Source organism: Brachyistius frenatus, unplaced genomic scaffold (assembly GCF_029030835.1).
Source record: "Brachyistius frenatus isolate BFR_SWC_R1_liver_20210118 unplaced genomic scaffold, ASM2903083v1 Contig_119, whole genome shotgun sequence".
Taxonomy (NCBI): Eukaryota; Metazoa; Chordata; class Actinopteri; family Embiotocidae; genus Brachyistius; species Brachyistius frenatus.
This window is the reverse complement of record NW_027210718.1, coordinates 210,209-226,750: the sequence shown is the minus strand read 5'-3', so window position 1 is coordinate 226,750 and position 16,542 is coordinate 210,209. Positions and strand designations below refer to the sequence as shown.

The following is a 16,542-nucleotide window of genomic DNA, read 5'->3' as shown; positions in this document are numbered from 1 at the left end:
CTGTTTTCACGTACGTTCAGTTCACTCATGTCGTCATCTGTTTCTCTGCAAGGCCACTGACAGTTTACAAACACTTTGTTGTTGTTTTTTCTGGAGTTCAAAAAAAAAGAAAAATCGGCGAGACAAAGGAATTAAACCATGAGAATGTTGGATAAAGAAAAAAAAAAAAAAAAAAGGACAAATGCTTCCATTTTTAAAAAAAAAGGAAAAAGTGCAACACATCACAGAATGAAGATTTATTGTGCTACTTTCAGAACTCTGGGATCGAACAGTGTTGTCTTGTTCTGTTTAACCTTCTTTTGTTCTGTGTTAATGTTGATTTCATGGACTATCTGAAGCCTGTATGTTTTATGTTGATTATATATATTTTTCCTTTATAGAAAAGAAAAGAAAAAAAACAACAAAAAAAAACAGACATAATTGCTCACTATCTTGCACACACACGAAAAAGTGGATCTTGTCTCAGGAAGGCCAGGGTTCCAGAGTACCAACTCCACGCCATTTTAATGTACATTTTTATGATGAGTTTAAAAAAAAAAAAAAAACATTAAAAAAAAAAGAGAAAAGGATGACTTAAAAGAAACAATTCTAAGCACTGAAAGTTATGGATTTCAGAAGAAGAGAAGATACCTTTTGTTTCTAAATCCGTAGCAGTTACATAATAACCAAATAATGGACTTTAAATGAAAATGGAGTGCTTTATATTATAAATCTATATATTAAAATTGCTTTACATTTAAAAACAAAAATGGTCGATGAGTTTGTTTTAAAAAAATAAAAGAGGAAAAAAAAAAGACGGTGAATAACATGCAAATGCTGTATGTTTGAATCTTTATTGTGTTTTCTTAATGAGGTCCCGTCCTGACTGAATCAGGAACATTGTGCATTACTCTCTCTCTCTCTCTCTCTCTCTCTCTCTCTCTCTCTCTCTCTCTCTCTCTCATTCTCCCACAGCGGGTATTATTAATAGATTAAATCAGACTTTTTTTGTGGAACATTTTTCACATTTTGGAGGATGTTTGTAAAACATAAGCTGGTTGTAAAAGGATCATGAAACTATGCACAAGTGTTGGGGAGGGAGGGCGGGAGGGGGGGGGCAGAGGCTGGGGGTTTTCTGGCCTACTTCTTCTAAAGTGGCTGAACTATTGCAGGGGTTTTTTTGGGGATCCAATGCGTGTGTGTTGTTTTTGTTTTGTTTTTTTGTTTCAGTTATTATTTTACTTTAAAGGAGGGGGGGGGAGCGGGAGGGAGGGTGGGGTGGAGAAGGCCCTCCATCTCCAGCCTCCCCCCCCCCCACCTGATTCAGATTGACCTATAGCGCTACATCGCCATGCTGTGTATTCCTGAAAACCAATGAGCGTCTCACTCTTTATCACTGTGGGATTCTAGCCTGTCGCCCTCAAGGGTTGTTGTTTTTTTTGTTAAATTTTTTTTTTGTTTGTTAAGGATTTATGGAGGGTGGGTTGGTTCGGTTGGGGGGTGGGGGGATGAGATTAGGGATGCTTTTTTTTGTGTGTTTTTTTTGCCTTTTTCTTTTCTTTTTCTTTTGTTTTTGAAATATTAAGTAAAAATGTCTGTATTGAGAGTTAATGAGAAGTCAGTGGCTTGTAATGTTTTATTTTTTTTTTCTCTGTATATCTCTTTCTCCTCATAGAATGTGATTGTTAAATGACATGCACCGAAACAAATGTTTTCATGAACTATGGAGCTTCTTTCAAATATTAATAAAATAGCATTTTTTTTCTTGGCTGTTAAGACTGCCTCTCTGATTATTATTTTTATTGAAGGGGCCATCAGACCAGCGTATTTGCGGCTCCGCAGCTCTCGTATACGTTTGCGATACAGTGCCGGTATTATTTCCTGTACATGTCTTGCTGAACCAATCATTTTGATGCTCCAATTTGTGTCAGGCTCTGAGGGCGAGCTGTCTGGGACAGGCGTAATAGTTGTCCTGCGGATGTCCGATGTTGTTGTTTGCATACACGGGGAAGTTGACTTCCTCCAGGTGTGAGGAGGTAACATCATGGTTATTTTGGGAGCTTCCGGGGCTCTGCCGCTTCAAGCTCATTTCCTCGTAGATAGGAACATGGGGTTGTGGTCTGTGCTGATGCCTCTTCTTCACCTACAACACATAACATTTCTTCAGTTAATAAATAGTAGGGTATATTAACTAGCTTCTGCATTTGCTATTTATATTTTAGTTTTTAAGTGATTTTTGAATGGTCAGGTCTTCTAAGGGAAGGGTTTCAAACTCAAATATAGATTTCTCTTTTAAAAGGCAATGCTTGATTCCTCACCTAAACAATGATCAAACATTGTAGAAAAGGTTGCCACTAAAGAGTATTATAACTATCAGTAAATCAGCCAATTGTCTTGATTAAATGATGAATCACTTAGTCTATAAAATATTTCATTTTTCGGTTCATTTTTTTCTTAAATTAAACCCAATCCAAAAATCTAATTTTGCGGCCGCACTACATAATGAAATAATCAATCTAAAATTAATGGAAAAATGAAAATGGGACAAATAGAAAATACATTTGTGGGTTGAATACAATCAGTTATTTCGCACATGTCGTCCTTTTTTTTTTAACACCCCTCACTGAGTGAGAGTGGACGTGAAAAAAAGATGTACGGCACACTAAGCGGCTTCTTGAGGCCTTGATTGCAAAATAATACACAGCGTAAGCACTTTATGACACAGTATCTCTCCAGTAAACACTGACTGGCCGAAGTGTGTGATATTTTATTCCTTCGGGAGGTTTTGAGGCTATAGTTTACCACAGCTGTAAAAAAAGACAACCTGCTCCATGTATTTCAGTCAGCACTGGTAAGTCTAATTGTGGCTCCTTTTTGCCAGTTAAATTTTCTTTTGGGACATTTCATGTGGATTTGGATAACTTTCCCTTCGACACTTTACATAATGTCACAGGTTTTTTGCGAGTCATGCATCCCGGCAGTAATTATCAGTTACCTCAAGAACTCGATCACTAAAACTGATGTTTGTCAGGCCTTTATTCCACCAGACAGATTAATTAATAATCAATTTAATATGACTCACTTGTGCAGCTGTCTTTGTAAATTACATTTACAGCAGCCGCTATACATGACGAGAGGAGACGACGTATATTATCAAATGTAGAAATACTGTGACACGTGGAGCTTCTGCTCGAAGGCAATGTTACTTTACAGCATAATAAAATCTCAGACTTGCCCTTTTTAGTTAAATGTGCATCTCTGCTTTGATAGATAGATAGATAGATAGATAGATAGATAGATAGATAGATAGATAGATAGATAGATAGATAGATAGATAGATAGATAGATAGATAGATAGATAGATAGATAGATAGATAGATAGATAGATAGATAGATAGATACTTTATTAATCCCCAAGGGGAAATTCTTCTTGTGAACCATTTGCTGAAGTTAATACTCACACATTTCTCTATGGCCAGCCAGCTGAGTATCAGCAGAAGAAGCCCTGCTGCTGTAAAGATGGTCAGGAGCAGAGGGGGGTAACTTGAAGAGCACTGGCACGACTTCCCTGCACCACAAACACACCAACACGCATTAAAACCCGAAAGAAAGTGCTTGTTGTTTTTTTTAGCTGCAGCAAAGTGTCAGCTCTGTTGCTGTGAGATGTTTAAACATAGCCTACCTGCCCCTTCAACCAACAAGAAAATCTTTTGAGCACTGAGGATCATCTGATCTGAGCTGATATCCTTTCTGTAGCTCAGCTCCCACATGAAAAGCCCCGTGTCACTCAGCTGTAAGGGAGAAATGGTTACATTGATCTCCAGGGAGTTCAGTCCTCCGCGGAGCTGCAGACGCGCGCCGTGCCCCGGGTCAACGCTGACCTCTCCGCCCTCAGCCAGGGACACCAGGGTCGTCTGGCTGTGAGCACCGCGGTGGTAGAGGTGGAGGCCCACCAGGCTGCCATGGTCCTGCTGAGGGGAGCAGAAGAGACCCAGAGACTGACCCTCTGTCAGACGCTCAAATATCAACTGTGCACGGGCTGGAAGACAAAATAATTCGCATCAGACACTGAATTTGTTTAGTTTCCTTCTTGCTTTTCCTGAACATTTAAAAACTGCCGAGTATTTCTATAAAACCCAGAACTGTACTATAGTGACATTTTCATTACATTTTGGACGACAGATGCTACTATATTATGAAATTTGTATGACATATTTGACAACATACTATAGGATTGGATTTTTCTGACATTTTGGAGGACATACAATGTTATGACATTTTTCTGACATATTCGACACCATATTATAGTATAACATTTTTAAGACGATTTGGACGACTTACTATACTATGACATTTTTTCACATTTCGGACCACATGCTATATTATGAGGGTTTTTTTTATAACATTTTGGACGACATACTAGAGTATGACATTTTATGATGTTTTTGATAACATACTATAGTATGACTTATTTTATGACGTTTTTGAAGACATACTATAATGGGATGTTTTAATGACATTTTTATGACATTTTTATGACATTTTTGACAACATACTATATATAGTTTGACTTTTTCCTGAAATTTTGGAAGACATGCTATAGTATGAAATTTTTTTTTACATATTGGACGACATACTATAGGATGAGGTTTATATGACTTTTTTAGACGACATATTATAGTTGGGACATTTTTATGACATTTTGGAAGACAAACTATACAATGACATTTTTTATTTTATTTCAGACGACATATATTTTGAGGTTTTTATGACATTATTAAAAAAAATTGACATTTTCCTCATTTCCTCACAGTATGTATTGTAGGAATGTTGTACTACACTTTAGTCCAGACTGAAATCTTATTTACTGCAATACTTAATGAATTGCTGTCAGCTTAATACAGTCATCATGGTTCCTCTGACTTTTTGTCCAGTACCACCAGCAGGGTGACAGTCTTGGCTTTCATAGGAGCAATCCCACTCTTTAATGATCCTGTCTTTTTTTTTTTTTAGAGGTAGTTCTTAATTTTTCCCGACTAGATTGATTGACATGAAGGACATTTACGTTCCTGTGAGCATGAATTACATAATATTTTTTTGGTGACAACTTCACTTCCTCTCTGGTGCCACCATCAGATCAAACTTTCCATATGCCCAGTACTTTGTAAATACAACCTCAAAATGTATACTCTAAAGACTATTTAGTGCAAATAAAGAAACTAACACTCAAAAAATTTAAATGGTGAACATTAAACCTGCTTTACATCAGCACATGCTAATATTTAGTTTAGTACAGCCTCACAGAGCAGTGAGCATGGATGAAACCACAGCCACACAACTGTTGTCTGATTGTTACCTCGAAGTAAAAAAAAAAAAAAAATATTGGATAGAAAGTGACAATGTCTGACTATCATGAATATCAAAATTCTTCAGCATTACAAAATCAAGTTAGGTGTACACTTTTCTTACCTTGAAAAAGCTGAATGAAAATGAGAATCCAAGCCAGGCTTGTCTTCATGGCCTTTACAGTTACTAAAGCGCACAGACACACCAGAGCTAAGTCATAATGTACTCTTCCTCTTTGTTTCCCTCTCTTCTGAGACTTTGTGAGCAGCCTCACAGTATTTATTGTTCTTTACCACAATGCAGGAAGAGGACTTCAAAGCAAGAGCAACCGTTGAAACCCTGTGGTTGATCTTGTATGCACTGAGGTTGTCCAACTCCCAGAATTAGGGCACCAAGCGTCAGAGTTGAATTATCACCCCTCAAGAATAAAACTTTGTTTTTGGAAATATTTTTAAGTAACAAGAAATATTGAGCCAAGACCAGTTTCTCCTGATCTAAGTTACAACTCTTCTTTGATATTAAGTGGGAAGGGATTAAATAAGATCATTACTTTGAGTTTGTATCACAGTCAAGTGACCCCCGTTAGCAGCAGTAGCAGAGGGATGTTATTGTTAATTAATATTCAGTTGTAAAAAAACAGCGTTTTACATTTAATGCCAGGCAAAATATTAGACAGTCAGAATAAAATATATATAAAACAAATATATATTTTTAAATCATACACAGAAAAAGGAAACTTACATAAAAACAATGAATGGAAACGAACTTCATTGAGAAAATGTGTTTAATTTAGAGAAGCAGGGAAGACGGTTTTATTATATTCGGACTTATAAAACAGAACTTTAAAAAACATATTTAATCTAACGCAAAGACTCCACCACTGAGATTCATAAGATTTCCTCACAGTATGTATTGTAGGAATGTTGTACTGCATGTACAGATGTACAAAAATAAACTGATGAGTGTGTGTGTTTTATGCATTTGTTAAGTAATCTGAACTGTTATGTCAGAGAGAAACAGGAAACAAACAAATCTGTTTTCCAGAAATGAACCAAAATATGATCAGAACCTGCTATTGACCTTAAGTTCATGAAACAAATACAACACACCAGTTAAATGTAAGTAAAAGGTTTGTCCACATTTGGAGTGTGTCAGGATCAAGACACATACAGGCTCACCTCTATAAGTTTTATATGGTTGTTACCTGTAATATAGAAGATTATGTGAAGTGTTTAATATTAAACGAGATGACTACATTTCTGTGTTGCATTCTTATGTTTTATAGCACGTTGATTTCACTATTTTTTTTATGATTTTTTTTTTTTTTTTTTTGAACGCTTGTGTCTGAACCTCGTCACTGAAATCAGGTTCAGTCGGTTGTGGAAGTGAGCTGATTAGTAGATCATTGGACTCAGGCGCGCAGTGCTGCGCTGATGGGACTGATTGAATGAAGCTTAAAATGCTCCAAAGCTCAGCCTACTTTGATACCCTGCGGGTCAGAGAAGAGCCTGTGCAGTCTGACCCGGTGTGCTGTTTGGAGTGGCATTAATGGGGATGTTTTGGCTTAACTTCCTTCTTGGACTCTTTCTGTCAGGACTCCGTGTTCGATCATCTTTTGCTTTTCCACCAACACAGTACACGCAACATGCTTTGTTTCAAGGACCTCAGCCTCCGCACAGCCAGAGCTCCACACACGCTGTGCTTGAGCAACAAAAGGAGGGAGAGCAGGTGAACACTGTCAGCGTGAGCTGCCGTCCAGACTCGCTGGAGATCGTAATCAAAGCTGACGTGTTTGCGGTAGGCGCTCCTGTTAACCGTGACGACTTGCGCCTTGGAGTGGAGCACAAGGATCACTGCAGAGCTGCAGCTTCTTCAGGAGATGAGTACAGAATCATTGTTGGACTAGCAGACTGCGGCACCAAACACTGGGTAACTTTAATTTGTTGCATTTTAGACATTTATCATGCATACCTTCTACTTGTAACCATATCTACTTTCCACAGATGACTGAAGACTCCTTGGTCTACACAAACCTCCTTATATACTCTCCTGCGGCCTCTCTTAATGGGGTGATTCGCATGGATGAGGCTGTAATTCCAATTGAGTGTCACTATGAAAGGTCTGTCTGGCTTTGTTTTTAAAGCACATCTTTGGATCTCACTGGGCAATGCCTCACTTTTTTTTTTTTTTTTTTTAAATAGGAAGTACAGCTTGTCCAGTTCTTCACTCAGGCCAACATGGATCCCTTTCATGTCAACCCAGGCTGCGGTGGAGACATTGCAGTTTGACTTGAAGCTAATGACCAGTCAGTTGAATTCATGTCTCAATTGTTTTCGTGTCAAGTTTTGGTCCTTGTTTCTGCTTACCTCGTTGCTTTTTCTGTGCAGATGATTGGCAGTATAAAAGAAGTGCTAATGTGTTTCACCTCGGTGAGCCCATCAGCATCGAGGCCTCCGTCAGAGTTGGACATCACATGGGGCTCCGACTGTTTTTGAGCAGCTGTGTGGCTACACTGTACCCAGACATATACTCTGATCCCAAATACACGTTTGTTGAAAATGGGTAAGCACTTGATGATAAATCAAAAGAATACTACTAATTGTAGTCTGTTAAACATTATGGGTACTACAACACGTAGTTTTGTGGCTCTAGAAAGAGTTGTATAAAGTCAGAAATGGCCTTAGGTGATGCCTGTTAGGTTTGTGGCCTTTTGGGAAGAATAGTAGTCTGAAATCTGGAGCTGTGATGTTACAGAAAGGAGAGTGAGGATAGCAGTTTGTGGATACAGACCTTTTTGGAAGTTTGCAGCCTCTTAGCCAAACCAAAATCTTTTAGGCTCGTCAGTCATGAACAAAATCTAGAAACTCTCGAGATGTAAGTTTCAACAGTCAGGCTGTACAGATGCCAGTTAGTGCTACTCTAGTAAGCCTTTCACCTTTTTTGAAGGACTAGTTCATCTTGTTTTTTTCTGCTAATAGCATAACCGACTTCAAAATTCACCTTTTGTAGTCAAGTTGCATTGTGCATATTGTAGGCAACAGGGTTGGCCAAGAATACTTAACTTTCCAGTGTGGATCTGATATTAGTGCACTGCTAAAGTTTGAGTGTTGAGGCATATGTTGAATTTTTGTCCCCCTTCATAGGTGCTTGGTTGACTCCCAGCTTCCTGGCTCAAATGCGCACTTTTTACCCAGGACACAGGATGACAAGCTCCAGTTAGTCATTGATGCCTTTAGATTCCATAATGATGACCGAGGAGAGGTGAGGTTGTATTATCACATCTTAAATCACTCGTGTAGCTATATGTACAATTTTTTTTTTTAACTTTCTCCACAGCTCTACATCACGTGTCACCTCAATGCTGTCCCAGTAAATGATGCAGAAGTCCCAAATAAGGCATGCACTTTTATGAATGGAAGGCAAGTTGGAAACTTTCACTTTATTTCTTTTTTAAAACTAAAAACAAAATGAGCAAAATGTAAACATGTCTGAGGAAAATTACCCTTTCTCCCCCACCAGATGGCGGTCAGCTGATGGCAATGACTACCTATGTAGCTATTGTCAAAGCCAAAATGAAGTTGGCCAGACCCACACTAAGCCCAGCAACCCTGGCAAGTTTGGTCCTCGTGGGTTTGGGAAGCCAGCAGAATCTGAACCCTTGTGGAGAAGCGGAATGAACACGAATCGAGGTAAAGTCTTTTAGAAATTGTCTGATCTTGGTTCTAAATTCCTCTGGCGTGGTCACATGACCACTTGCTTCAAAGAGCAGCCAGTTTTAGATGAGTAGTTGTGCCTTTTTTCCATTAGATGTCAGTCTTCACACAGTTTTAAACTTGATTCAATGGTATTAAACTGTCATGAGGTTTCTTTTTTTTGGTAGTGTGGGAACAGGCGGCAAGAGTGGGTCCAGTGATGGTTTTGCCATCACATAAGAGTGGGCCTTCGCCCAATGTGAGCTGGATGGATAAGAGTGGGCTTCTACCTGTGGCTGAACTCCCTCCAGTTCTCCATAAAATCAGCAGAACTTCATTGTATGGCAGCCAGTGGAGAAGTGGAATAAATGGACTTGGTAAGAGTTGAACTCTAAACCACAAGTTTCCTTGGTAGTTGGGTCTCTTTTAACTGTAAATTACTCTGAAGACCAATGCAAAACAACACTTTCTTTTTTTTTCTCCCTGCCCCCCCAGATCTGAAGACCGGCCTGCTTCCTGGTCCACCAGAGACACCAGACCTGGACGAGGAGATTAAGGATGGCAAAAGTATAACGGGTGAAGGAGGAAGACTTGACAACTGAAAATTTGCCTTCTGACATGCAGTAACTTGTCTCTAATTACAGCTGGTGATGCAGAGGATACAGATGCTGCGCCTCTAGAAAAAGCAGGACTTGGGTTCAAGGTGAAATCACTGCAAGCAGCCCTCAACAATAACGCCACAGCAGCCCCCAGTGAATTTGGCCCCCCGTCTCAGTTTAAAGTGGAGACTACATTGTCTAATGCAACTGCTACACACTCTAACCCAAAGAAATAAATGGTTACAACTGAAATTTAATGTTTGATTTAACCACATATTGGACATGAAGTTGTTGGGTTTTTTTGCTGTTTTTTTTTTTTTCGTTAAAGCTGATGTAGTAGCAAGGATTGAATATAACTTGTCTCAAATCTAGAGTATTTATGCTAATTGTCACAGTAATCATTTGAGCCAGTTTTACCAAAAAAATTATCCTAACTGTAAATTCTATAACTCAAATCCATACAAGTAAATTCCAATGCTACACCAGTTCAATTATGTTAACACTGGAAAAATTAGGACAATGGTGTGTTCTATACATAGCGTGCAAACTAAAAGTTGAATTAAGTCGAATTGGGCCCAAATTATTATTGCACAAAGGAAATTGAATACATCACTGCTGAAAGAAGTTGGGGTTGTTGAAACAAATGTTTATATTCACGCTTTAATGCCATTGACTAAGTTGCAGTTTGACGTCTGACCCTAACAGTATTGTGAAAGTGGTTAAGTGTGTACTTGCACATCAGTTTTTTCACTGAGGATGTGACGAGTCTTTGAGCCAAGGTACCAATGAACTAACTAACACATAATTTAATGGGGCAACAGCTGCTTTATTGTGATGTTAAAAACAGAGCAGATAAGTCAATCTTAATATGAAAGGGTACGCATCGAAGTGCAATGACCGACTTTTTTTTCCATATTTTGGACAACATATTAAAATATCACTTTTTTTTTTTTTTTCATATTTTGGATGACATGCTATAGTGAGTTTTTTTTTCCATATTTTGGATGACATGCTGAGTTTTTTTTCCATATTTTGGATGACATGCTCTAGTATGACTTTTTATTTTATCATATTTTGGACGACATATTAAAATATCACTTTTTTTTTTTCATATTTTGGATGACATGCTATAGTGAGTTTTTTTTTCCATATTTTGGATGACATGCTGAGTTTTTTTTTTCCCATATTTTGGATGACATGCTCTAGTATGACTTTTTTTTTCATATTTTGGACGACATGCTATACTATGACTTTTTTTTAAATCATATTTCTGCTGACATGCTATAAGTATGACTTCCATTCAAGGTATGTCAGGCAACACATTGTTGCAGTTGTCAGCGTTGTCGTCTCTCAGTCTAAAGGTCCTGGGGTTCGATACCCGCCTTGGACTTTCTATGTGGAATTTGCATGTTCCTGCATAAGTAATAACCTAAAAGTAAAATATGGACGACTAACTTATGCATTTTATCATGCACGTCCATAATGTAAAAGAAACATCATGCATGTAGTTGTAAATGTCACAAAGTTACATTCCAAGCAAGAACATGCAATCCTCCACAGACAGAGTTCCAAGGTGAGTCTTGAACCTGGAACCTTCTGACTGGAAGGCAACAACACCAACCACTACACCATTGATCACTCTTCCATAAAATGTTTAAAAGTCATATAAGTCAAACGAGCATGCAATAAAGACTTCACATTTTGGACGACATGTTATAGTATGACGTTTTTATCATATTTTGGATGACATGCTATAGTATGACTTTTTTTCACATTTTGGACGATAAGTTCAACTGCTGCTCACATGGAGCCCTTCTCCACTTCGGCCTTCAAAGTTCTCGTTTGAATATTTGCAACTACCACCAAAATCTGCAGGGTTAGGGTTAGGGACTGTTTTTCACTTTTTAGACGACATGCTATAGTATTGAATATTTGCTATTACCACCAAAATCTGCAGGGTTAGGGTTAGGGACTTTTTTTCCATATTTTAGACGACATGCTATATATAGTATGACTTTTTTTTTTTTTATCATCATATTCTGATTTCGTAACAAGAAATACAACTTTTGGCGATCAGAACTTTTTGACGTTCTGCCCCAACATGATCAGTAAAACTGCACCAGTGCTAGGCACAACCAAAAAACACTTTTTTTTTTAAATATCTTGGAATGAAGAGAAATGAAGTCCAAAAAGAGGGAGGCACTTTCTTCACCATACTTCATACTGAAAATGAATTTTCTTGTCACGTAACACATTTTTCTGTCAGTCAGAATATGTGTAATAGAAGTGGTAAACCTTTTTTTTATTGATATGATGCTAATGATCGCTTCAGTACTTCTATATTTCAATATGGATAGATAAGGAAGGAGCGTTAGGGTAAATTCTAAATATTGTTGGGTGTGAATCAATCATATGCACGCAACTCAGTGTGACTCCAGCTGTCCCTAATTTCCCCCCATCATCTAATGAGTATCTGCTGCCAGCTGTCCTCTGCAGGTGATATGATTGTTCTGGAGTGGGAAGGAAGATAACAGGGAGGATTATCTGGAGTGTTTCAACCTTGAGTGTGTTTGCATCTTCTTTAAAATCCAGAGTAATTTTATGATTACTTTTCTAGCTGACCGCATTGTGCAGGAGATTCTGCTGTGTACATATTTTTAACAAAAAAAAAGTCTCCTGTTCTATGAGAAAAGAGCACAATGGTGACTGCAGGTCATTCGGCCATTCTGGTACTGCGGATTTTGTTTGCCTTTGGAGGTGCCGATGCCATTCGGTCTTTGAAAGATGGACCCATGATCGATGCTGAAGGAAGGGAGTATAAATCTGCTGCATTGAGAATTGATGCAGAAAACATTGGCAGACGGACATTCGATGAAAGCCCCCCTGTCCGTGTATATTGCACAGAAGGGAGCATGATCGTTGTGGTGAAGGCTGACCTGTATAAAAGTGGGCGTCTTGTGTCTCCCAGAGAGCTTTTTTTGGGAGATGCCAACCATTTAGGGAGCAGTCCGTGTCAAGCTGTTGCTGCTGGTAACAGTGAATATGTCATCAAAGCTCCCCTGCAAGACTGTGGCTCCAAATTAACTGTAAGCTTTTGATGCTTGTCAGTGTCACGGTGACTGTGTTTAGTTTTGGAATGAAAACTTTGACACTGTTTTTTGCGAATCTTTCGACTGTGTTGTTATATTACTCTCTAGATCTCTGAGGACGCCGTGATCTACTCAAACAAGCTGATATTCTCTCCAGCTGTCGGTTACCATGGCATTACAAGGATGGCCGGTGCCGTTGTTCCCGTTTCCTGCCATTATAAAAGGTGATAATTCAATCATTGTCTTGGTCAAAGATGAAACTTTTTGTTTCATGGCTTCTTCATCATGGTTGACTTGTAAACTTTCTGGGACAGGACACATGTCGTAAGCAGTCATCTTCAGCAGCCGCCCCCCTCCATTCCTGCGAAGTATTCAACAGGGAGTTCTGCTTTCTCTCTGAAGCTGATGAACGGTGCGTGTATAGTTTGACTGCTGACTTTTATGTTTTTTCACACCTGAATGTGTGTGTGTAGTAGTGTTTTTTTTAAATTTATTTCAATGTAGATGACTGGACAAGTGAGATGTTCTCCAGCAATTTTTTTCTTGGGGCCCTCCTGCGTCTTGAGGCATCTTACACGGGTCCTAATCCAGGACAAAGACGACTCTTCATTGACAGCTGTGTTGCTACTCTGACACCTAACGCAACAACAATCCCCCGATATTACTTCATTAAAAACCATGGGTAAGAGCAGCTCAGTATATTTTATCAATAAGGCTATGTACCAAACTGATGCTTTTTTGGTACTGACTAAATCGCTTGGATTGGTATCTACTATCAAAACATTACTCCTCATTCGGCACCAAATTTTGATACCAAGCCACACCAACACATTTATGCAGGAGTAAATCTCATCAGTGTCAGTGAGTCACAGTGTTTCCTACACATAGGTTCTACTTTAGAAATCCACCCACAAAAATACAATCACCCGGTTTCAACTTGGGTGAATCTTAGATTTGATGACCTTATCTCACTTTCCTTAAACTATTTGGTGGCCACATACCAGACTGAGTTGTGTGAGCAGCATAAACGGTAGGCTTCTCTGTCCCACCGGCTAGTTACCAAGTACAGATAGTCTGCATATGAGGCATTGGTACCATAATGTATAATATTATTGTCTTTTTACTCAAATTGATTGTTTCTTTTAAATTGAGGCAATTATTTTTGTTTAGGTGCCTGACTGACGCAAAACAAGTTGGATCAAACACACTGTTACGACCCAGAACGAGGGCTAACTCGCTTCAGCTTCAGCTTGATACTTTCCTGTTTCAAAAGGATCCAAGGAACTCAGTGAGCCACTTAAAAATCTGAGAGATTTTTGTATGATGTTTCTGTTTGCATAATGACATTTCTGATGTCTCTCCCTTTTTAGGTATTTATAACGTGTCAACTGAAAGCTACACCTGAAATGTGGAGGAACAGCCCCATTAACAAGGCCTGCAATTATGTACATTCAAGGTGACTTTATTTCCTTTGTGCTGTAGCCTCGGAACATTTTCTGATGGAGTAATCCTAATCCACTCTACTGTAAGTGATCAAAAAGTAGAAGCATTTTGACCCTTCAGAGTACAATTTTTTTTTCTTCCTTTATGCTACTTTAAATTAATGTTTATTTGCTTACTTTGATTTACTGCAGGCAAAATGAAAACCGAACTAATGTTTGAATAAATGATGAAAGTTAATAGTGTATGTGAAAAATATGAAAATCTTTAAGGACCTGCATTTGGGCTCACTGCTCTATGTTTATACAGAGATGAGCTATCATTTCTTAAAAACTTTAAGAAAACACATTAAAACTACCAATCAGTTTTGTTTGATTGTCGGTTTATTAATCATATGTTTTCTAAGACGTGTGTGTCTTTTGCATTATATCAAAAGCCAAGTATACTGAAGTGAATTTGTTTTCTTTCTTCTTCTTCAGGTGGAGAAGTGTGGATGGGAATAATGGTGTGTGTCAGTGTTGTGATAGTATCTGCCACAAAAGATCAACAAAAGGTACGTATGATTACGAGCAAAAGCTTGAAAGCATTCAGATTGCATCAAAGGTTATGATGACACCGCAAGCAAAGGTGACCCAAATCGGATATATTTATCTATTGTTAAGTTTAACTAGATTGGTATCCACACACAACTTTAGTTGTTCTGGACTAAGCTGTTAAAATAGCGTAGACACACCAACACAAACTCGATCGATAGGCCAGTGACTCCCTTGTTTTATAAAGTAAAATTCATGTTTTTGACAAAGGATTCTGGTGGCTTTGAAGAGGGCGATATCGCTATTTCAGGTTCCTGTCGGAAAGGGCTTTCTGACAGCAAAGTGAAGCTGTGAAAATATTCTAAATGTGATGCTCATCTGCTCGGGAACTTGCTGGCGTCCACTGCACATTAACTTTATAATGAGACCATAAACGCTGACTTTAGTGGCCTCTATGTTACTCCCATACCACAGAGTGCTGTGTCTGACATCTCTTATGACTCTTCACCAGTCACTTCAGGACGGTGATTAGGGCACTAAGGTAGTATAGCAGAAGTGATTCATTTGTAATGTTGCACAGCTCAAATTTAGATTAGGCTTAAACAAGTTGAATATATTTTCAGAAATCCAACTTTTGGTCTTTTGACAAAAATAAATGTTTTGACTGTTTCAGATATCATGCCTTGTGGGACTGTGACTCTTGGCCCTTTGATGATTTTCCACCGCAAGTAGGCAAAGAACATGTATATGGACTAAAATCTTCAAACTTTCAGTGCCTTATTTTTACCTGGCACAGTGATGTTCAAATCATTTACCATGGTGATGAAAAAAGAAAAACATCTGGAAAGTTACTGAAGAGGTTTTGTATGTCCTAAACAATAAACTTTTGAGATGTTCCATGAGAGATTGATGTGACAAAATTTCAGGTACACTTACTCAATGTGCGGGTTGTTGACATGCGAGTCCTGGTCCCAATGAATTCTAATGTTGCTTACATTACAGGCTTTTGGTCAAAACAACGGCAACTTCAAATAATCATGGATACAAAATCAACACATTTTTGTATTGTTTGGTCACCCAGACAGTAGAGCAGTATTGTGAACAACCAAACATGTATACTATAGGCTACTGTAAATGTACAGGATATTCCTAACATTTTATTTACTCAAGTTAAAGAACACTGCGAAGGATCCTATTGAGTTAAGTAGCTCTGAAGGTGAAGGTAGACTTTAAACTGATTCAAATGGAATTTTGAGTGCATATGTACGTTTACATTGACCAGTATGGGAACATGCAGATCACTATAAGTACTTGGCTGGTGTAGGCCCACTTAAAACAGTCCAAAAATTTAGTATGAAACAATGGACACTTCACCCTCAATAGCCATTATGGCTACGTAGCAGCGGCTCTAAAGCATTTTCAAACTGAGGCTGCTAAAGAGGCTAAGGCTTGTTCAGAACACTTCACAAAAGTGTTTATTTTTCACTAAGTATTACCTTTACTGCTGTTGGATAGAAGTCGTCATTGTGTTTGAAAAAAGTACAAAAGAGGGCATGAAAACACATTAATTTCTGGGGAAAATAATCAAAGCCAGCAGATATGTTTGGAGGTGATTCATTCACATGCTGCAGTTATTTCTGATAAATGCAGAATGGCAGTGTAGTTTGAGACAACACAACCCTGTCAAAATGTAAATATTAGACAAGTCAGAGTACTGCAGGTATGCGAGTGAAATAAGGGGAGTAAGTCATTTGGAACACTGAGTACTGACTACTGACACAATTTCAACCAAACTGACAAACTAAACTTTCCATCTGATTTTGGACACAAGTACATTTCAAACATGTTTTCAAGAGTTGAAGGT

General features: G+C 38.4%; 3 protein-coding genes across 3 annotated transcripts; 2 read left to right on the top strand and 1 right to left on the bottom strand.

The window, feature by feature from the left end:
• Positions 1-1,227: 1,227 nt before the first annotated feature.
• Positions 1,228-5,509, bottom strand: LOC138629689 (uncharacterized). The gene is made up of 4 exons (XM_069713567.1): positions 5,449-5,509; positions 3,662-4,018; positions 3,441-3,547; positions 1,228-2,122 (listed from the first exon to the last, which is right to left on the bottom strand). Exons 1-4 carry the CDS (start codon positions 5,495-5,497, stop codon positions 1,907-1,909), a joined length of 729 nt encoding a protein of 242 aa, XP_069569668.1. The 5' UTR covers positions 5,498-5,509; the 3' UTR covers positions 1,228-1,906.
• Positions 5,510-6,879: 1,370 nt separating this feature from the next.
• Positions 6,880-9,742, top strand: LOC138629643 (zona pellucida sperm-binding protein 3-like). The gene is made up of 9 exons (XM_069713481.1): positions 6,880-7,254; positions 7,329-7,444; positions 7,527-7,630; positions 7,713-7,887; positions 8,469-8,586; positions 8,662-8,744; positions 8,845-9,014; positions 9,206-9,394; positions 9,513-9,742. Exons 1-9 carry the CDS (start codon positions 6,880-6,882, stop codon positions 9,617-9,619), a joined length of 1,437 nt encoding a protein of 478 aa, XP_069569582.1. The 3' UTR covers positions 9,620-9,742.
• Positions 9,743-12,315: 2,573 nt separating this feature from the next.
• LOC138629669 (zona pellucida sperm-binding protein 3-like) lies at positions 12,316-15,410 on the top strand. The gene is made up of 8 exons (XM_069713520.1): positions 12,316-12,702; positions 12,814-12,929; positions 13,020-13,117; positions 13,210-13,387; positions 13,876-13,993; positions 14,076-14,161; positions 14,625-14,698; positions 15,352-15,410. The coding sequence occupies exons 1-8, from the start codon at positions 12,316-12,318 to the stop codon at positions 15,408-15,410; spliced, it is 1,116 nt and encodes a 371-aa protein (XP_069569621.1).
• Positions 15,411-16,542: the final 1,132 nt, after the last annotated feature.